The 23,004-nt window shown below is 38.9% G+C and overlaps 1 protein-coding gene across 1 annotated transcript; it reads left to right on the top strand.

The window, feature by feature from the left end:
• The first annotated feature begins 1,954 nt into the window (after nt 1-1,954).
• On the top strand, nt 1,955-21,534 carry AP4E1 (adaptor related protein complex 4 subunit epsilon 1). Its single transcript, XM_085070626.1, has 21 exons — nt 1,955-2,159; nt 2,459-2,530; nt 3,398-3,521; nt 5,625-5,698; nt 6,473-6,594; nt 7,392-7,551; nt 8,045-8,211; nt 8,783-8,856; nt 10,941-11,063; nt 11,152-11,261; nt 11,530-11,669; nt 12,971-13,083; nt 13,230-13,348; nt 14,053-14,355; nt 14,664-14,778; nt 15,141-15,276; nt 15,907-16,162; nt 16,874-17,449; nt 17,887-18,071; nt 18,759-18,916; nt 19,340-21,534. Exons 1-21 carry the CDS (start codon nt 1,998-2,000, stop codon nt 19,498-19,500), a joined length of 3,450 nt encoding a protein of 1,149 aa, XP_084926752.1. The 5' UTR covers nt 1,955-1,997; the 3' UTR covers nt 19,501-21,534.
• Nucleotides 21,535-23,004: the final 1,470 nt, after the last annotated feature.

The raw sequence follows: 23,004 nt of genomic DNA, 5'->3' as shown, positions 1-23,004 counted from the left end.
CATCTACTACTACACACTCCTCTGCCCAGTGCAGAGCCAACATGGTGAAGAGCATAAGCTCTTCTATTTTGGATTCTATTTTGGCTCATACACAATCAACGCATTTTCTATTCTGGAACTATTTGTTTCCAGTGATGTGAAATGAGCCAGAAAGAATACCACTTGCCTATCAGATGCCAAGGAGAACTTAGAGGAATGACAATTAGTATGTTTCTTGCTGTGGTGAGAGCAGTTGATACGAAGCCTAGAGAAATAACTGAAATGCAGCCTTTCAATGTTATTTTTGCAGTTGTTTTATAACCACACTTCAAAGTTTTTCCTCTAGCTGATGAAAAAAGAAGGCAGATGAAAGCAGGAAGAAAGCACAACAACCTACCTTGCCAAGTTTATGCCTAGATGGTAGACATTCCTTACTTCTGTGTATTTGCTTTTTCTACTTTATCTCATATAATGCAAATTGTATACTAAATAACACAGTGCTTCAAAGGAAAAGAAAATTGTTGGAAGAGTTACTGGTGATCTTTATGCAAGGCATTTGGAGTATCTATAATCATCTGACAGTAAGTCATGCATTTTGCACATATGTGTGCACTATGAATAGTCCTCTTGATTTCAATGCAATCATCAAGAATTAACCATGCACAAGCCTGAAGGTTTGTGTGCTATGAATCATTTCACACACAGCATTTATTTATAAACCACCTGAAGCAAAGAGAAGGATTTAAGACCGTAATCACTAAAAATAAAAAAGTCAAAGGTAGTGAGTTTGAGCATTTATCCAAGTTCCATCAGCTTTACCAGCAGCTTTTCCTATGCTCATTAAACTTACATTTTTGCTCTGCAAAGCTTATGAGCTTTTCATGCTTCTACAACATAATGTGATGTTTTTACATAAGCAGTTCTTAACTGGGATATTCTTAACCAACTCATTTTGTAAAATGAACTTAAAACAATACCAGTCCCTATCTTTCACCTTAACTTCAAGGAAATTCCCACCTTTAATACTTTTAAAAGTATTGACCTCAGTTTGTTCCTATTTGGCTTTTCTTTTTTTCTGATAATAAATCAATTTATAGCTTCGAAATTCAGGATTTTCTGTCCAGATGTACGTAGGAGATGGTGGGATACCTTTCCATTGGAAACACATAGCTCAGAGTGGATTATTTAAGTTTCTTCTGCACCCATTCTAGGAAAAAAAAACCAAAAAAAACCCCAACCAAAAATTACCTTTGAACTGAAATACAAGGTCCCTGGTGAAAACCTTCCCAAGAGGACAAACTGCTGCCAGGGTTGCGGGAATCACCTCAGGAACAGCGCTCTGGGAGCCTCTGGGCCACAACAGGCCTCCCCATGTTCCCACCTACACTTTAGTATTTTTCGTAATTAGGAGGTTTAGATTGGACATTTGGAAGGATTTCCTCACAGCAAGGGTGGTTAGGTGTTGGGATGGGCTGCCCAGGGAGCTGGTGGAGTCACAGCCCGAGGTGTTCAAGGCAAACTGCATGTAGCACTTGGTGCCACGGTCTAGTGGACACGGTGCTGTCTGGTCACAGCTTGGGCCCAGTGGTCTCCGAGGTCTGAATCGAACGAATTCTCGGACAAGCTGCTCTTTTGCAACCCACCCTGCAATGCCTTTGTTCAGCGATGCTGCCAACGGGAGTCCCGCGGGCGGGCCGGCGCTCAGCCTGCTGCTCCCGCCGCGGGCCGAGCCGTGCCGTGCCGTACCGCGCCGCCTCAGGGAGCGCTGCTGGCCGTGGCTCCGTGCCCAGCACACCCTCAGCACGCCGAGCCCGCAGCGGCTGCCGCTCTGCCCGCGGGGCTCCAGCTCCACCTCCCGGCCCAGCCGGCCCGATGGAGCGCCTCCGCCCCGCCCGGCCCAGCGCCCCTCACGGCCGGCACCGCCTCACGGCCGGCACCGCCTCACGGCCGGCACCGCCTCCCGCCCGCCCCGGAAAGGGCCGCCCGGGCCCGTCTCTTCCGGGGGCGGCGGGGTCGGCATGAGCGACGTGGTGGAGCGGACGCTGAGCGCCCTGCCCGGGCTGCTGGGGCAGCATGACCCGGCAGCCGGCCCGGGCGGTGCCGGCGGCGCAGGCAGGGTGTCGGCCTCCTCCCGGCTCGGGAGCCTCATCCGGAGCATCACGGCGCTCACCTCCAAGCACGTACGGGCTGCGGGGCCGTGCTGCTCTCCCTGCGCGCCCCCGGGCCGGGCCGGGCTGGGGTCCCTGGGGCCGGTGTGGCTGAGCTCGGGAGCCCGTGATAACCCGGGTCGGTGGGTGGCCGCGTTGCGCTGCTCGGGGCCGGGCTGGGCCGGCTGTGCTGGGAGCAAGCGGCCCGAGTGAGGCACGCTGTGCCCGGAGGACACTGTGGGCGCTGCTCTGTTACCGTGTCTCCTCGGAGTCTGCTTGCACATTTGGCCTGTGGAATCTATGCCAGGTTGAAATAAGTTTAATTTTTCTAGGAAGAAGAAAAATTAATCCAGCAGGAGCTAACCAGTTTGAAAGCAACAGTTTCAGCGCCCACCACAACACTTGTAAGTTGTGTTCGTGCTTGCAGGCATTGGAGCAGCACTCGGTGGTGAAGGACAGCAGTGTTCTCACTCTTTCGGACAGCTGCATGTGCAGGTTATCCGCAGTATAGATAATTAATCATCAGCGTTAAATGGACCAACACATGCCGCTTTGCAGCATGGTTAAAATAGTGGGAACACTGTGATTCTGTGTGATGTGCATAAAGTGTAACAATACAGCACCCAGGCCTTGTCATTCTGTAGTTTCTGAAATAATGCAGACAGCAAAGCTGTGTGATGAGCTGATTTCACCAAATAATGCTCTTTGCAGGCTGGCATTGTTCTCACAGTTTGTTCTCTATAAGAAGCTGTGCTTTGTTGTATGCACTGTTGCCATGTCTGAGTTTCAGGAGATGATATATTGTGGTCTGAGTTAATTATTGCATATCTCAGTCCCCTGAGTGAGGATTTTTGAAGGGAAAAATAAAATTTTATCTCACACATAGTGAGAAATGACCTACTACCCTAGGTCAGGGTAGTAGTTGGTAAAATAATAATTTGTGTTAACAGTGTGATGATCTTAATGCTTCAGATAATTAATATTTTTTATGTTGGTCATAGTTAATCTGTTGATCACCTGCATGCTAATTGAAATAGGAACTATTTTAGGGGTAGTATGGGGGAGTGCTGCTTTAACAGCAGAAATTTAATATTGGTTTGCAGAAGAGGTTAATGGCAAAGAAAAAGCTACAAATACCCAGATTTTAGAAAACATTTGTGAATGGACATGTGTTTCTATGAGATAAAGCTCTCTGTTTCAGTGGAGCAGTAAAGAAGAGCACAGAACATGGCGGACTTAAAATTTTCAATAATTTGTTTCTGGTGTTTCAGAGACTGATGAAAGAATGCATGGTGAGACTCATCTATTGTGAAATGCTGGGATATGAATCTTCCTTTGGATACATCCACGCAATCAAGCTTGCACAGCAAGGGAATCTTCTGGAGAAGAGAGTTGGTATGTGCATGGAGCTGTAGCCTTTATGATGTTCTCAAACTCCTATTTGTAAAGTCTCTCAGGATTTATAATTCCTGTAAAAATACAACCTACTTAAAATGTTGCTGTTTTCTTGGTCTTATTTCATGGTCTGTTACTTCTTGAAATTATCTAAATCCTTAGCTTGTGAGGTGCTCTGTATGTGCTTGCAGCACAGAAGGCAGGGGAAATTAATTTATTTTGAGTCATCAGTTCTTTCATTATTTTGAGTTGTGGCACCAGTAAACAAATAATTTAAGAGAATATTTGTTAAACACATCAAGTGGAAAATGAATTTCTGTCAGGATCTGGTTTCTTTTCCAAGCAGTAGCACGAGATTAGATGTAGATGGTCAGACAAATATTTTCTGTTTTGGTGCTTGTAGGACTTTTTTTTATTTATTTTGGAAATAGGGAGGCCCTTATAGCACAGAGGCAGAAGTTCCTGAGACAATCTCAAAGGCTGGTTCAGATTTCTTTGTAATTTCACAGGATTAATTTCCTTTCCTGCCAGTGTGGCTATTAACCTGTTTCCAGTAGATGTAGCCTGAAGTATCTGTCAGCCTGTCTCATCTGGAGAATTTCCTTGCAGTTGCTGATTCAACTGCCTAGTGAAGACATTTCTTCTTGTTTGCAGAGCAAATGGTTTAACTCCAAGCAATACCATGTCTGCATGCACAGAAGGAAGGCAATGTCTTGCGGGATATGCTTGTTTGATATCCTTTGTTTGAATTTCATCTGGATCATCCACTCAAGTATTGGAGTTTCTGAGAGAATCCATTACAAGTGATGAGATAAAGTTGCTTTTCCCTGAGTAATGAAAGCCAGTGTGGTAGATGCTCTGGAAGGGATTAAAAATTTTTTTCTTCACCAAACTGAAGGCAGGTGATAAGCTGTTCTGAAGAAAACTTTTTGACTTCTATAAGTGTCAAGAGCCAATGTGTCTTGTTATTAATCAGATTGAGACCTTTCCATACTAGGGCTCTTTTTGAGAAAGGTTTGGTGGAGCAGCACTTCTAAAAAAAAGTTTTTAATGTAGGTTGCTTAAAATTCTGTGGACACAAAGACCCCTTAAGCTTTGATCTGATTGATGTTATCAAGATTGATGTTATCAAGAGTGTGTGTTCTGGGTTTTTTGTTGTTGCTCTGCAGTTACATTTGATATTTGAGGGTAATATTTTCTTGGTGCAATGTACCAGAGTTTGTATTGAGGAACTGTCAGTTGAGCTGGTCAAGATGAGTGACTTGTTCACCCAATGTGAACCTCAATTCATGAGAGTGACCTCTGTGTGTGTGCTGAGCTGATTGTGGCCATGGCTTCACAACCAGAGAGATCAATCTCATAGCCCAGCCAATACAGTTATTTATTTTCAGGTTGTTCATTTTGATCCCTAAGCCCTGAATGACTTAAGAATTCTTTAAGATCTGTCTCTGAAGTACAGTTCTTGCTATAAGTTGTAGCACACTCTCCCTATCCTGCACTTAAGTCCTTTAGTTTAAAAGGAAAGAAGGGTCTTGAAGAAAAAGGTTTCTGGCAGAGTTTCTTCTCTGGGGTTCTGGAATGGTTTCCTCATTGTTAAGAAATAACAAAGGAGTTCTTGGCTTAGGATGATGGATTTACTTTTCTATATTCTAAGTTGAATATAAAATTTTTTTGAAGAGAAATTTTATAATTTGGGAAAAAAGTCAAACAGATATAAGGAAGTGCACTTGTGTTGTGTAGTCTAAAAGCAATATACTTTTCTCTGTGCAGAGAAGATACTAGTTTTCTAGGAAGTGATTTGTAGTATAATGGTGCTCTTGACTGCTCTGTAGCTACAAAAGTATTGTAATGTCTGTTATTTCTCACCACTTATGAATTCCTAGCTGTTATTTGTTAAGCTTTACTGCAACTTAAATATAACTGATTTGCTTGGAAATAAGAGAGTCTTGATATTTAAAACATGAGCAACTGTTATCCAACAGGGTTTTTTGTTGGGTTTTTTGTAGTTGTTTAACTCTTCTTGCGTTACAGACAATCTTAAGGTTTCTATCTTCAGGTTGCTTATTGCTTGAAAGTAGTAATGGAGGCTGCTTTCTTTTATAGGTTACTTGGCAGTTTCTCTATTTCTACATGAAAATCATGAACTGCTACTTCTGCTTGTGAACACAGTTGTGAAGGTACAGTGTTTTAAAAAAAAAAAAGGGAAATCTTACAGGCACAGGAGAAGCTATACTCCTAAAAGAATGAGCCAGTGGGGAAGAAGACCTGTCTGGGAGAGATGAACAGAGCAAGTTAAATCAGCTGGAAATCTTAAAAATTTAATTTGTTTTGAAAAGTAATTGTGATCTTGTATTCATAAATTCATCCATCCTTTTTTGGTTTAAGGTTACAGTGAGCTATAACTACTATTTTTAATTGTATTTAGGACAGACTGAGATTTTATTCTTAGTTTTGTAGACTGTTACTTGTAATTTGCATTTGCTTCTTAGGAAGTAGGTAATATTTGAGTGTACAGATATGTAATTGGCAGTATTATTGAGCTTGCTTTTTTTTTTTAAATTCTTTTGGCTAGATCAAAAGCAGTAGAGAGAGTACTGTTGAATTCTGTGGGAAGTGACTCATCTCCCTGATCCAAATAGGGACTCAACATATTTTTGCAGTAAACAAAAATTGATTGTAGCTCTGTGTGTTAATCTTGCATACATTTAAAATACGAATGTAGTTCTAAAACATGAGAGTGAGGAGCTGCCTGTTCCCTCTTCCTGTGTAAGAGAAGGAGCTGATGAGCTCAGTGAGAGCTGACACCTCTCAAACACGAGCAGGATGCTGGCTGTGGGTGGGCTCTGTAGGTGGGGTAGGTCCAGCCTGCTTGTGGAAGATTCTGGGGTATGTCTGTGCAGAATTTTAAAGTCTAAAAAAAAATTACTGTCATATATTTATGATTGTAACAGGACTTACAGAGCACTAATCTAGTAGAGGTCTGCATGGCATTAACTGTTGTCAGCCAGATCTTTCCACGGGAGATGATTCCAGCTGTTCTTCCCCTAATAGAAGACAAGCTTCAGCATTCTAAGTATGTATTCATCTACAGAATTTCAAATGGCCTTGTACAGCTGAATGCCTTAATTTTGTAGGTAGCTTTAATAAACTGGTGTTTCTTCTCTCAGTCTTTCTAATCATCACCTTTAGAAACTAATCCTCTCCTTGTTTTTTCCTCTTGGATTCTTGTCTCATTTACTTGCAGCCTTGACTGAGTATTGAATAGGTAGCTGGTTTTTTCATTGCCAGTTTTGATAGGTAGATGTAATTGAATTTATTTGCTGGAGTCCTTTTAACAAACCTGCTTGAATAAGTGTTTGTAGAGTAGGTGGAGAAACAGATCAGGATCCTTGAACTTCACTGATACTTTTTTCATGAAGTTCCTTATAGGAACTGTAATAAAGGTGTATCTGTAGATATCCTTGAGTTGTTTGAACTGTAGTTCATAATATCCCATAAACAGAGAAAAATACTATAATTGTTGTTGATTAAGAAGAGAATTGCAGAATGAATTAATTCAGTAACTTCTACACAGGTATATTTTGGAGCTGCATATATGACCCCAGCAGATTAGTCATGGCCTATTTCATTTTTTATTTGGTGGACATTGTTTTCAATCATCAATCTGACATCAAGCCCTACTAGGCTTTAAAATTTGCTTTGTCACTTCCTCACTTAGGTGGTATTTGCAAAGTCATTTGTTACCAGTAAGTAAAACATGGGTTCTCATCTCTACAAATCATGATGCTCTGGTGGCTGGCAAGTTTTTTTTATGAAGTACTTAAAAGTATACAAGCAGCTTCATTGTGTTAAGTGTAAATCTCATTTCAGGGAAATTATCCGAAGAAAAGCTGTTCAAGCTTTGTATAAATTCTATCTCATTGCTCCTAACCAAGTTCAGCACATCCACGATAAGTTCCGGAAAGCCTTATGTGACAGGGATGCTGGAGTCATGGCTGCTTCTTTGCATATTTATCTACAGATGATTAAGGTAGGCAAAGAATTAAAAGCACAACCCAATTTGGGAGATGTTTTTATATGTTTTTTGTTTTAAATACACAGTGTGCTATTAAAAAGTTTTGCAGAAAGAGCTCACTTTTAATAGTTAGAAAAGTTAATTTACGTGATCATGTGTTACGTTTGTTTCTGCTAGCTCTCCATTTAGCTTGACAGATCCACTTCTTGACAGATCCACTTCTGAATGCTCAGCATTGCTGGGTCATTAGCTAGAAGATCTAAGTTCTACAGTGGGTTAAAGGGAAATTTCTTTGTAAATATGTTACACCCGCTGCCTTTGCAAATGTGTGACAAAAGAGCACAGGTTTAAAAATGAAGAGCTTACGGGTTGTGAGGGTTGAGAGTAGAAGTCTGATTTAAAGACATAAAGGCATCACTGCAGGTATTTTGATTTACTCAACTTGTAGAATATTTTTACTTCTGAGTTGCTGTATCAAAACATTTGAATTGTATTTTTCATTATCTAGGAAAACTCATCTGATTACAAGGACTTGACTGGGAGTTTTGTAACCATCCTGAAGCAGGTGGTAGGAGGAAAGCTCTCTGCTGACTTCAACTATCACAGTGTGCCAGCACCATGGTTACAAATTCAGCTCTTAAGAATATTGGGGCTGTTGGGAAAAGATGATCCAAGGTAACCAGATTTCTCTGCAATTAAAAAATTGAATGTGCAGAGTACAGTCATAGCCTGCACCTCACAGACTGTAAAAGGCTTTCAGTGTTGAAATTCTTGCAGATTTGTTTTTAACCAAGACAGTGAGCAGAGCAGTTTCTGCAAAAGTTTATTAGCTTCTGGATTGTCTAAACAATTGATTGTTGTGGAATATGCTTAAAATCTACTTGGACTTCTGTTACAGTGTTCCCAAATAAATGGGAAAATCTGGAGTAAAGTTATTTTAAAAAAGTGCTGCCATTTTGTGAGGACCTAGTTGTCTGTGGTCCTTTTCCTATTGATCTTTTTTATTTATGCAAGCAGTGAGGGAAGTGTTTTTATTCTTGTAATATGGTAAATGTTTCTTTTGAAAGCTGCAAGCATCTTGTTAAATGCCATTTAGGATCATGTTGTAGAGCTCTGCTGTATTAAAGCAAATTTTTGGATCTGAATAATATGTTACAGGTGTCAATAACAGTGTTTGAACTGTTTGGCAAAATAAGACTACATGCTTATTAGGGCTGCAATTAATTGTAAGTATTTTCTTAAACAGGACAAGTGAATTGATGTATGATGTTCTAGATGAATCTTTAAGAAGAGCAGAGATTAATCATAATATTACATATGGTGGGTAAGGTTATTTTATGTAATTCTCAACATTTGAAAAGCTTGAAAATGAGTAGTTGATTGTGCTAAAATACACAATACTTTTGAAAAATCTAATTATAGTCTTAACATTAAGTGTATTCCTAAGTGTTCAACTAGTAAATAGTGGCACAAGTGATACATTGCTGTACAGTACAAATTTTTTATCATTGAAGTAAAACACATCTATGTACAGGGAATTCAGTTTGACTCAAAAGCCTTTATCCTGTGTTTGCATTGACATTGCCCTTAAGTACAGAAAGTCAGCTGCTTCATGAAAGCCCTTACTGGACATTGCTTAAATTGAAATAAACAATAAAAGAAAATCCTGCTGGTATATCTCTGTGTATTAGAAATGCTTAGATCTTCTTTTCACACTGTCCTGAGAAAGGCAATGGATGGTGTGCAAGAAGGACAGTGGTAGTTCTTGGCAGCTGAGTAGGGCTTCTCCTTTCCTCTGGGCCCTGTTAATAAACATTACACATCCAGAGTTCAGTGATAGTGCTGCCTGTGAGAGGATGTCTTTGGCACATGTCTTGGTTAAAAATTTCTAAAAGATAGCAGAAGGTTCGTTTTGGTAGAAGTTCATTATCTTCTCAGTGGAGAAAGCTGGTTTTGCTGCTAGTGCAAAGCAAAAGGAATAGTTACATTGCTAACTTTTTTCTGCTAAAAAGTTGAGCAGTTAGTCTTTTTTGTTTGTCTTCTCCTCCCCAGGTCTTAATACCTCCCCAAAGTCCCAGTTCTGATGCCCTAAAACCCTACTTTAAGAGCTGTTTCACTACTAAAAAAACCTACCACCTGCAATTGTTTTTGTTAAATAAAGCCCTGCAGATGTGCCAAAGTCCCTGTGCTAATGGAATGGAAAGCAAATTGAGACTTTCTTAAAACACTGAGGGGTTAAAAAAAGAGGAACATGGCTCAAAGCTGTTGATGTCTAACACCTACATGATACATATGTTGTAAAGCATTGTGTAAGCTTCACTTCCATGGAAAGGGGAGCTTTGGGGAAGTATTCTCTTTTAGTAAATAATAAATGAGGAAGCATCTGTCAGATGTTTAGAGTATTCAGCTGATTGCTTCTGTTCTGTTAGGCAAGAACATAAGTTATTGGGAGGTGTGTTGCCTTGTAATACAAACTATTTGCACATGCCAAGAGTTAAACATTAAATTTGTTTTAAGCGCTTAAAGGGACAAAGTGGGCAGTTCATTATGATTTGTACAAGGACACAGAATTTAGGTATGTAGTTTTTGTTCATCTATGGTACTAAGCATTTTATAAAACTATAGTTGATAATCCCACACAAAAGAAAAATAATTCTGAGTGATTGCTCCTATAAAAAGTCATTGGTTATGGCATGTTTCTTGTAGGCAGTTGTGTTGTGTGCTAGTCTTTCTCAGCTTTAGTTTGTCATGGCTAAGGAAGAGAGGGGGTTGTCTAGTGGACAGTTCAGTTAGTGACTGAATTGCAAGAACAGCTGAAAAGTACATCATCATTTTAAACCCTAATTAATTTTGGAGACTAACTCAGTCTGAATCTTTGCCCAAAATTTTGCCGCAAAGGATTAATTACATTTGTGTGGTTTTCAGTTTACATCTAGATTTTTCTCAAACAGCTGTGCAAAGCTGTTGCAGTTTTGTTTGTTGTGTTCTGATTTTTTTTTTTAATAGCAAGAATGTCCTTGGGATGATTTCAGCTGTTGGTAGCTATGAAATCGTATGAATTATCAAAAAATAATTTGTCTCAAATCCTTTATAGTTGCTTATTGGCTTCCTGAAGACCACCCCACTCCACTGCCTTGAGCAGCTATAGGAGACTTAAAGGTTGGAAGAATTTAAAGACAAAAAGTTGTGTGCACAGTGGCAAGGGCTAATTAAAGCATGTATGTACTAAAGGAGATAGACTTTTTATCTTGCTTTTCCTTATGTCAGATGGTACTCTCTGGTTAGATGCAGTGGGAGTAGGACAGCACTGCCGTTCCTTGAGGCAGTCATTGACCTTGTTTGTTAAATTTTTTTGAATTATAGAAGTATTCAATACACATTAATTATGTCTTCTCTTCCTGCAGCCATCTTGTTTGAATGTGTCCAAACAATTTATACAATTCATCCCAAATCTGAATTACTTGAAAAGGCTGCCAAGTGCATTGGAAAATTTGTGTTGTCACCCAAAATTAATTTGAAATACTTAGGTAAGCATGCTTCATTTCATTACACTGTTTTTAATTTGTCCATAGTAGTAGCATTGGCTCATATCATTTGCAATCATTCACATTCCAGGTTTAAAGGCTCTGACCTATGTTATCCAGCAGGATCCCAATCTGGCACTTCAGCACCAGATGACAATAATTGAATGTCTGGACCATCCAGATCCCATTATTAAAAGGGAGGTCAGTGAATTTCTAAACGTCAAAAATTCTTCGTTGTTAAGATGTGTGATAGATTTTCTAAAGTGAGTAGTGTAAAAGGAGTGTTATGTTTCCATAATTGTGAGAGAGCAGTTACAAACAGTATTAATGTGGCAAATTCTGTAGATAATCAGTGTATTAATTTCAGAATGGTTGCTCAGTTTGGCAATATACTCAAGCTGCTGTTTGCCTGCTTCTGCTTTTGAGTCATCAGAACCAATTAATTTTTTTTTTTTGCTTTCTCTTTCAGACTTTAGAGCTTCTCTATAGGATTACAAATGGACAAAATGTAATTGTCATAGTTCAGAAGATGCTTGACTACTTAAAAGAAAGCAAAGAAGAATATGCTATCATCAACTTAGTTGGCAAAATAGCAGAACTAGCTGAAAAATATCCTTTTATTTTTCTGAACTAGCTGTGAAATATCCTTTTATTTTTCTGAAACTTTGAAATCAGAGCTCAGGCACAGGTAGCATTTATACCTATCAAAGCATCTTTCATAATCTTTGTGAAGTAGAAGTGTTAGAGCTGTGCTTTCCACCCTTTCAAATGCAAAGGAAGTATCCAAAAGAAAGCACATACAAAAATGACTACAGTGTTTTTTCTGTTTCACTGAGAGAAACTAATTGCACTCAAATTTTGGCTTTGGAGTTGAGCATTAAAACCTTGTGTTATTAAATTCAAACTTTGAAGTCTTACAGCACTGCATGGGGAGAGATGTCTCAGTGCTACATAATTTACTGTTCTGTGATTGTGGGATTGATCTTCCCTGATAGAACTCTTCATTGGTGTGTGGGTTTTAAGAATAGCATACTTTGATAGAAGTAAAGAAAATAATTTTTTTAAATGCCAAAAAAGATGGAAGTGATGACTAGGGATTTGGCTTATGATGGTTATTACTGTGAGACCTGCCATTGCCTGCCATTTTCTGTATGTGTTTTTGTCTGATAACTTGAGCTGTAAGCTCTTGCAGAGCAGAGAGCTGCCTTATCATCCAATTTGTACACTGCTTGCTATGGAGTAGTGTACCAAGCTGCTGATGTCCTGCAGTATGCAAAAATAAGGCAATAACACTCAAGCTTCTGTACTGTTTTCCATTCAGTAACTGTGTGTTTTCAGAACTTGCTTGAGAGAATGCAGAAGTTAACTTTCAACGTTAGCAAAGGCTGATCGAATGTTAGATAAAAAAAGCAATTATTATTTCTGTGGAGTACTTCAAAATGTTTTTGTAGAATTGGTAAATCAACAGCAAAGCCCTGCTGAAAATAATAGTTTATTTATCATTGATTAGGTGATGCTGGGTAAGCAAAAGATTATGCTGGGTAAGCAAAAGATTATGCTGGGTAAGCAAAAGATTATGCTGGAAGCCTCGCACAGGACAAGTGTGAACTTAAAATAGAGTGGGACATATGTGAACATACTTGTTCCTGGAGTGTGAGGTCTGCATAAACTCAACTTCTTCAACAAGGCAGTAACCTAAGACTTTTCTAACTGACCACCAGTTTTCATGACATTTACAGGAAACACTTTCTAAAACATACAGGAATATTTCCTCTTTAGTTAGATGGAGCTGTTAGTTGACCATCAGATCCCCAACTTATTGGGGAGATTAGGATGGGTGTTCCTTAGGAAACACACTAAATAAGAAAGAAAGTTATGCCTTAGCACTTCATTCCTTAACATCTGGACACGTATGCCCCTAACAATGAGTGGTTCATCCAGACAATGAATGCTGTGTTTTCAGTTGGAGGTGATGTTGTGCATTCTGATATCCCAAACAACTTTCTGAGGCTGTTGGCTGAAGGTAACTCCCTGCATGCTCTGAAGAATTAGATGTGTTTCTTAATAATTTGGATTGTTTTGTTTTGTTTTTTTTTTCTTAAAACGTACTTTGAAATATTTGGTAGGACATGTTACTTGTGTTTCAGGGAAACTGTGTTTTCTGTCTAGGATTTGATGATGGAAAAGAAGATCATCAGTTACGGATGTATGCAGTAAAGTCTTACTTAGCATTACTTGAAGAGGAAGATAAATTGTATCCACAGAAATTCCTTCAAGTTATGAGTTGGGTAAGGTAGACACATGGTCAGAATTCCATAAACAGATTTAAGGAAGCTCTCAAAGGTGATAATGTTTTAAATATATATTTATTAAATGTTTCTTTTTAGACATTTTTACTTGTTGTCAAGCTAATACGCTGAAATCTATTTTTGTGACCTCTTGCATGACTGAGGACTATTTAACTTGTGGTTTGTGGAAAAGCTGACTTGCTCCCTTTAAGGCAGGTGACTGTTGGCATGGCTTAGCAGCCACCTGAGTCTGACTGCATGCTGAGAGCTTTCTGTCTTCATTAGAATTAGCCAGATGTGGTTATGAAATGCACTTGTAGCCTTGCAAGTGACTGGCAAAGTACTGTGCTGATATTATCTGATACCTGGGGAAGCTTCAGCTTCTGCCCAAGGGAGAGGCTGCAGTATGAGGAAATGGTGTTTTGTCAGGGCCTAGTTATGTTTAGCTTTCGTTTCAAGACAGTAATTTGATTTTTTTAAAAAACTAGAAGTTGGAGTCTGACTTAAACACAAAGATCACTTCAACCTTTTGACATTTAAAGCACAAAATGGTAAAGAAGTAATTTAGAATATGTTAATGTAATAGTTTCTTGAATGTGAGGTGGATTATATTATCTTATTATTTAGGACTATATTCTAATTTCAGAACTGAAAGCACTTCTCTGTGTGACTAAATGCATATTTTGTCTGTTCTTTGTGAATAGGTGTTGGGAGAATATTTCAGTCTTGTTACAGATGTCGATCCAGAAGTTACTTTGACAAAGCTACACAACCTGTTGAAAAAGACTTTTATTACATCTGAAACTAAAGCATGGATAATGGCTGCAGTCACCAAGATAGCATCACACACCTCCTGCTCACAAACAGTGAATGAACTAATCCAAGAACTCAGCAGCTCTCTGGATACATGCCTGAGACAATATGCCTTTGAACTGAAAAATCTGTGTGAAGACAAAGCACTGATGAAAAACTTGCTTCCATTTGATGCTAGTTGCAATGACCTAGTGGTAAGACACATACCATGCGTGTTCTTCATGAACCTCTTTGTAGTTCAGGGCGCTGAGTATTTTGGTAAAAAGATGTTTTAATTCAAAGGGTTTGCCTCCTATTTAAAAACTACGGATTTTGACCATGAAATTTCCTTAGTAAATGATGGAAAAGATTCTGTCCATACAGCATCTTTACTGGTAGATATGGGAGATGTGAGACTGAAGATCCTGATTTTGCTGATAAGATGCAATATTCTTTTGGTAACATCAGGCTCACATAGAGCAAATATTTTCGTTGCCTTTTCACTCCTTTTAATTCTCTGTAGGTAGATGCTTCCTTATCTTTTCTGGATGGGTTTGTGGCTGAGGGACTTGGTCGTGGTGCAGCACCATATAAACCTCATCACCAGAGACAAGAGGAGAAACTTTCTCAGGAAAAAGGTGACACTTTACTGCATTTATTTAATACTGGTAAATTACCTGATAAATATTAACAATTTAAGTGTACAGTTAATTTATCTTCCTAAAATAATAGTACCTTAATGCACCTCTTGTCTGTAGACAAGAGCTAAGTTTGACTTGAATTTTAGTTCCACCTCTGTCTAGCTGATATATATAGACTTCTGCAGGTGAGAAAGTCTTACTGTAATCCTTTGGGGCCCATAGGATTTGAAATTAATGGGATTATTAAAGCAAAAGCCTGCGAAGTCCAGCAGTACAGGTCTATCTATTTTCAGAAAATAGATTTCTTCCTTACTTCTTTTTTATGCCTCTGTATAATTTTAAGATTGTCTGTCTTGCAGCTTTGAATTTTGAACCTTACGGATTGTCCTTTGCTTCAAGTGTGTCCTCATCTGGAGTCACTGGCAGACAATCCCCCACTGGTCTATCTCTTGGTTCTGATACATCTGGGAATAGTGCTGAGACAGGGCACAAAGAGTAAGTTAATTTGTGTTTGAAACAAAGAGCATTTAAGCTTCTTGTCAGTATTGTGTGTCTTTGTTGCTTCATTGTATGGAACCAGAAGGAATGCAGTTGAACTCAGAAACCTCTATCACATAAGAAGACCATCAGATGGGAGCATCTTTGTAATAGCTAGGAAAACAGCTGATGTGGTCAGACTCTGCCTCCGCTTTCTTCACAGACTATAGTTTGGGTGATAGTGAATGCAGTAAAATTGGGACAGGACTGCCTGATGAATACATGAACTACTTTTTCTGTCTTCATCCTTTTTCTTACAGGGTGCACTTACTTTTAATGGCATTACAATAAAGTGTCTTTTAGGATACTTCTTTCAGATAAAAGTGAGGCTAAGATTTGCAGTGTAAGATGCTCCTTTTATTTTCAGGGCACTATATATTAATTCCATATCCGTAGTTTCATACAAATTAATTACTTTGTTTATACTCTGGTAAAGTGGTATGCAGGAAACCTTTCCAGAATCTTTATATTTTACTGCTCACTCTTGTCTATCAAATAACCAAAGTAGTGAATGGTGTTTGAGTATTGGCATGTTTTTATGAACATGATGTTCTTATGGCTGATCCTGCTTTTTGTTTACCTTTTTAGGACAAATACTCTGAAACTTGAGGGAATACGCAAGCTGTGGGGAAAAGAAGGCTACCTGCCAAAGAAAGAAAGCAAAGTGGGGAAAGGAAACGAGCCACAAACAGTGCCTTGTGGCAGCTTATTAGCAGGGCAGGTGGGGGAGCCTCCTGCATTGCAGCCTGATCAAGGTGCCAGCCTCTCTGAGGAGGACAAAGAGAAGCAGCAGTTAGCATCAACTTTGTTCGTTGGGCTGGGATCGAGTGCTGGTGTCAGCCTGGTAAGTGATTCTTTTGTGACTTTACAGTTTAAAGTTTACATGTAGTCTTACTGAAAAGTATAGATACTTGTATGCAAATGGAGATCAAATTAGTGGTAAGATAACCACCCCCCCCAGTCACTGAACACCTATTGAGAATTGCTTTTGTAATGTGATAATTTATTAAAACCTGAGACAACTTGAGGAAGTAACCTCTGGAGCAGATCTGATTTGCTAACTAGAACTTGCCTCTGTTTACATGTTGTGCTTCAGGTTTTTGTGTCAGTTCTTGACCAACTGTTCCTTGATCCAGCTTTGTACCATTCATTTGGATGTAAAGCTAGAATTTGACACCCTATGTCAAGACCACTTTTAATTTATGTGTGGTAATATGTGGAACATAAAAGAATTCACTATTGGATAATATTTTTAAGACTGGCATTATGTTAGCCAGCTCAAATCTTTGGCATTTATCACTGATTAATCAGAAACTTTACCTGTGCTTAGTTTTTAATAAGAACTTTTAGTTTAAGAGAAGCTGGAGTCATTCTTGCATTATAGGCTAATTCAGTACTCTGTAAGAGATAAAGCAAAAGCCTGGATCCATTAAAATGGTTGGAATCTATTTGTCATTTGTTTGCATTCTTTGGTCCTTGCTTGATGTTTTGTGGTACTAACAGTAACACAATTAGTTGCTAGAAACTTTTTCACCCATTTTTCTTTACTTTTCAGATGGGGAAAGCAGACACAGCTACTCAGAAGTTCAAAAGGAAATCAAAGATAAATGAAACTCAACTGAGTGAGGAGGTATCAGACTTCCCAAACAGTGCTGCTTCAGTTTTTGGTCCAGTACTTGATACAGTACCTATTAACGTGGAAGACTGTGAGGAAGGTACACACACAAGGTTGAGGAAAGCTTCCCCTTGTCCTTCAGATATTGTAGAAGATAATTTAGCATTTGAAACACCTCAGTCCCTCAGGAAATCTGTGGTGGATGACAGACTTTCAGCTAGCAGGCTGTCACAGTCATCTTTGTTTGCCGATAGTAATATTGAAATTTTTCAGCCTTCTCCAAGTGCTCAGTGTGAAAGTGCCAGTGAAACACCATTGGTCCCTTCCTTACCAGAAGAACTTGAAGAGCTTCCTCACTCTGAGCTAGTGGGACTTTGTCAGAGTGATGCCTTAGCTCTGCACTTATGTAAGGTGTGGACAGATGACTCTCTGTTGCTCATTGTTTTTGTTTCAAATAAAACCACTTCTCCACTTGCTGCTGTGAGCTTAGTGTTTGAAGAAACAGAACACTTTCAGGTAAGAAACTTTGTTTCCATTGTGTTTTAAGTTCACTTGGAGCTTCTTGCTTTTTGCTTGCATTTAACTGTGCAGTGTTTAGTTTAATGTGATAGCCATGCCTTTTTCCAAGGTATTTCCTTAAAACCTGTGGCATGTTTATTTTGGGATTGAGCTACAGAATTCAGGTTCTTGGTGCAGTTATTTGGAGTTGGGAGAAGCCAATTGTCAGAGACCAATTTCACTGGTATTATGCATCATATAGAATGTTTGTAGATGTTAATGATTGATTTATCCTTCATGAGGGCTGAGAGATGGTAGCTCTGTTCACTTGTCAAATACTCCAAGAAAAATCAATGGAAATAAAATGCACTTACAGTTTTATCTCTGCATCTGAATCACTTGCACAACTTGACAGCAAGACTTAAATTCTGTGTTCCTTTTATAACATTATATAGATTTTGGAGAGTGCCACCTTCCAGTTTCCTGTAATTGAAGCTCAAAGTGTGGAACATTGCCAGAAATGCTTGAGGATGGACAAAGTCTGTACACAGGGAATTCTTTCTGGATCTGTTAATTACCAGTCAGAGATGGAAACTCTCCTTGAATTTTCAGTAGCTTTGTCATTGATGGACTTCATCAGGTAAATAAAATAAACTGCAGTTTTTAAAAATATGTACTCAACTCAGTATTAGACAAGGGTAGGATGATTTGGGTATATTCACTGTGAAAATAGAAAGCTTTATCTTGAGCAGCTAATTTTAATGTGAGATGGCTGTTAAAGATAATAAAGGGTTATTTTACATTTGCAAAAAAAGGGCAAAGCTCCAGCAAGAAGTACAAATGCAGGGAGAATATTGACAGTAGCTGTTTTTGAGGAGGCTAACAGAACTGAGAGGACAGAAGGCATGCTGCTTTAAAATATGGCATAATGTAAACAAGGGGAAACAAGTGGTTTGAGTGCAGAGACCAGAACATTGTATGAAAAGGCTGACAAGTCTTGCAGAGGAAGAAAACTCATGCTTTTCATTTTTGAACATTACATTCATTTCAGGACCCGGAAAAAGCAAGTGTCCCTTTTCCAGCAGACTTTTCTTTTGAAGTGAAATTCATAAATTAATTTTTTTAAATTTAGAAATGTAAAGCAAGGAATTGAAACATTTTTAAATGTTAAAGTGAAAAGAGGAGGGAGTTGTTTATACTTATATGTATTTACTTACTGCATGCACTATTTTCCTGTTGCTTCCAGATACAGATGTTTTTTGAGACCAAATATATTCTGACTTTATATATATTATTTGGCTAAAAAATGTGGTGAACTTCCTTTTAGGCCAATGAAAATGACCACAGAAGACTTTGGGAAGCTGTGGTTGTCCCTTTCCAATGATGTGAAACAGAATATAAAAATGTCATCTTGCCAAGATTCGCTTTCAGCAGCCCTGGATACACTGCAACAGAAGCTGAAACTCCATGTAGTTGACATTATAGGTAAGTGAAAGGATACTGTAGTGTTGCTCACAGCCTGTAATTTGTCCCAGGAAAACAAGTGCATGGAAGTGAGAATCTGACAGGTTAAGGCAGGTTATGGATTGATGTGCAATGGACTTTGTTTGCCTCGCTCAGGGGTCAGTGGGAAGGTGGTGTGAAGGTACAAGTGTTCAGCAAACTGAATTTTACAAAGGACAAGACTTGCACTGTGTAAAGGTTTGGATAGGACAAAACGGGATCAAGCTGTTTGACAAACATGATTTTGGGATTTTGGCATGACTTGTGGTGATGTGTTCCATGAGTCAGGGGTAAGAGTAGGGCAAAACAGCAGACACGGAGAGTGAAAGATGCGTTTTCTGTGAAGTCTGCTATAGCAATTATTACTTGTTAGTTGTTACTTCATTTTTTTCTGTGGCCTCTCAGGTAATGAGGGAATCCTGGCCTGCCAGCTCCTTCCATCTGTGCCCTGTCTGCTGCACTGCCGTACTCACTCAGGGATGCTGGCCCTGTGGTTCAGATCCCCTTGTGCTGCTCTTCCAGATGGTTTGCTCTATCAGTGTCAGAAGGTGATGGAGGAATCCTAATAACAATAGTGCCTGCCTTAATCTGTTTGGCGTGTGAAAACAAATCAAAGATTTATCCAGTTGCACAGATAATTACCAAAGCTAAGCTAAGATACTGCTTCTTGAAGCATTGAAAGCTTTCTTCCAGCTTGGCAATGTCCACGTGGACTTGTGGGGGAAGAATGATGACCTAAATTACACCTGCAAAAACATGCTCAGGACTGTACAGTACATTAAAGTATTGTTACCTGTGTAAGTGAAATGTATATTAATTTTGTTGTAAATGACTGAAAGTATTTATTTTTATTACGCAGCTTTTATAGATGCCAACACTTATTTCTCATGGCAACTACTTAAATATGATTTTGAAGAAAACGTATTTCCATTATGAGGTCAGACTTGATCAGTTATTTTATTTTGATAATTTTTCTAAAGCTATTTTTAAGCACTGCTGGCAACAAGACCCATATTGGTGGTTGTATAAAATGACTTATGTAGCAACAAACACATGGTTTAAAAACAGTTAAAAGATTCTAGGGAGTAAAACACTTCCCATGATCTTTGATACTTACCATGGAAGTGGTAAATCTTTTACATGATGACATCTAACCAGGTTTTGGTAGGAGTCAGGAATGTGAAATTGTGTGGAAGCACTTCCTGGGGGATTATCTAAGGCCCTTCAGGTTAGTTCCTGTTTGCAGTTCTTCCTGCCCCATGTTTCAGCCTCATTCCCTTTCCACAGGGGTCTGTGACAGTCACTGAGTGTTTTTGAATGTCAAAAGAAGTTCCATGTGGATCCAGTCTGAGGTGACTGGGCTGGGAGGACTTGGCTGTGGATGTGTTGACTCCTTGATTGTTGGGTAGTGAACATGTTCATTTTTTTTCAGTCCATCCTGTAAATTTAATCTGGCCAAAATCCCTGTCTGTAAAAACTCACAAGGGGAAAACTTCAATTTATTTTCACTTCTAATTATTTATAGCCTCAGTATGACTCATCAAATGTCTGACTTTAGAGATGTGGCTGTGTTGTGTGTGCATGGCTGGGAACTGCAGCAAGGCATGAGATTAAATCAGAGCAGCAAATGTGGAAAATGTCTGTGCACACAGGTTCCTGAAGTAACCTCACAATCTTGAAAATCCAGCAATCTTAATTTATTTAGATGCTAAATGAAAAATAGTCCTGGTTAATATGATTTATAGCTGGTCATGCTTTTTATTTAAGCATCCAAGATTGTATACACAGTTCAGACATGGTGTAAAGGGATACTATAGTGGAATTCTCTCCTTTGTGTGTTTAATAGTAACAAGGAAACTTATATTTCAACATTACTGATTCTCACCTGGTGAGCACTGGTTGTAAAGGAAAATAAAGTATTCTTTTACTTTGCGGATGTTTTGGTAAATGTTCATGAAATTGTTGTAAGAATGTTAATGTGCTGATAGCTTTTTTTTTTTTGTCAAGGTACTTGTGTTATCACAAGTATAATCATCCAAGCAAAGCTCCTTTTCTATTGTTGCTTCAGTACCCTCTTACTGAGGAATTTAAAGTGCACTGAACCTGTAAATATATTTAATGTTCTGCATACTTTAATGTTTACTTGGCACTTCAAGACAGTTTATATAAATGAAAACTGATTTATAATGGGATAATTTCCAGCAGATGATTTCCCTGCTGGTAAATCAGACTTGTGTTATGCAATTGGACTTCTGTAATCATAGGAACTCTAATACAAGTATCTGTTTGTGGCCTATGCATTTAAACCATTTCAGCAATGAGATGTTCAATGTCCTGGTGTTTGAAGAACAGCAAAGATAACAATGCCTTCAGTTGTTTATGTAATGTTCTCTGTAACCTTTTTCACTGTATGAATAGTGTATGTTAAGGTGTCAGTATTCTGATTCTAATTGCTTTGTGGTAACATCACTTAAAGGAGTTTGCAGGGAATTGTACCTGTGTCAGTCTTTGTTTTTGGATTGCCCAACAAATATTGTTCTGAATCTATCACCATATTTGCATTTCTTGCAGTTTAATAAAATTCAGTTTTATTAAAAAAATTAGTTTGATACTTGTTAAATGTTCTACTGCATGTAGCAGTGTTTCTGCATATTAAGAACTAGTTTCTATTTTAATTGTTTCTCTTTGCATCTGAACAGTGATGAAGAATGGAAAATCACAGAAGTCTTGAATCCATTAGTAATTTAAATGTCCCGTGTCTCAGTTGGAGATGGATATCAAAACAGTGAAGGACTACACTGTTTAAACAGCATTCTGTGTGCCAGCTCACATTACCCAATCCTTTTTTTGGAATACTGCCAGACTGTGATTTTGTTTTTAGGCATCACAGGAGACTTCAGTGTCTCTTGTAATTCATAGCTGACAGGAATAGCATATTTTTAAGTTCAATGCAAACATAAGAAGCCATTGCTGTAGAGCTGGGGGCTTGGGAAGTGTGACATTGGCTGAATTGAAGGTGGCTGCAGCCCTGAGCTAAGCCATGAGGCTGTTTGGTGTAACAAAGCTGCTGGTGTGTGACAGGAGTCCTGGCTGAGGTGGGGATCTCAGGCCCTGCAGAACCTCAGCAATCAGTGCTGGGAATCCCTCTGATCTCCATCCATCATCCAGAGCTGCAGAGGTAACTACAAAAGAATATTAGTCCATCTAGTTCTGTGTTGAAAATTCTGTCATGAGTATCCTCATCTGCCCTAGTGTTGCAATTACTTTCCCTTGTGACTTGGTCAGTCTTGAAGGATCAACCTGTTTTCCAGGAATGGAAATAAGGTGCAGGCTGGAAGGAGGAGAGTACAGAATGTGTTTGCCTGAAGGAGTTTAAGAGGCAACCAGAGGGCAGTCAGTCTGTGCTGACCTTGCTGAACTGGCAGGTTAACAGACTGGACCAAACCCTTAGGTTTGGAGGCCTCCGTGTTCTACTGCTGTGTGTCCTGGGCAGCTTGGAGTTCTGGACATTTGGGAGTCAACAGGAAAGAGGTTGTACTGGATCAGTATTTCAACTGTTTTGTCAGCCTCTACCTCCTTACCCCAAGTATTTTTAGGTATTTTTATTGAAAGAAACTTTGGTAGGAAAATGGGAGGAAGTGCAACACAGCAGTATGATGCAGGATGTTTTTCTGAATGCAGACTAAATCTCCTTTTGGGTTGTATTACTTTCTGCTAAGTATTCCCAAACACTCCTGATCCTATAAGGACCCAAAAGAGTAAATTTATGTAATGAATGGCACTTTATTTAGGTTTTCCTGTACATGCAAGTACAGCTCATAAATGACAGTGATGTTTTTTAAATATCAGAAAAGTGTTTCTCTCCTATATAGTCCCACCAGTAGTTTTTCAGCTTAAAATGCTGTATTACCTTTTTCTGTGTGGGTAAGACTATGCATGGTCTTTTTCTGGCATTGATTTATGTAAAAAGAAAAATAGGCCTGCTTAAGTCATCCAGTTGAAACTTGCTTTTTGCATTTCTGTTGCTGTGGTGAAAGTTAATTGTGCTTTACTGCTCGGTTGTCTTCAGA

Source organism: Lichenostomus cassidix, chromosome 10, assembly GCF_008360975.1.
Source record: "Lichenostomus cassidix isolate B80296 chromosome 10, HeHo_3.0, whole genome shotgun sequence".
NCBI classification, from domain to species: Eukaryota; Metazoa; Chordata; class Aves; order Passeriformes; family Meliphagidae; genus Lichenostomus; species Lichenostomus cassidix.
This window is presented reverse-complemented; position numbering and strand designations above follow the sequence as displayed.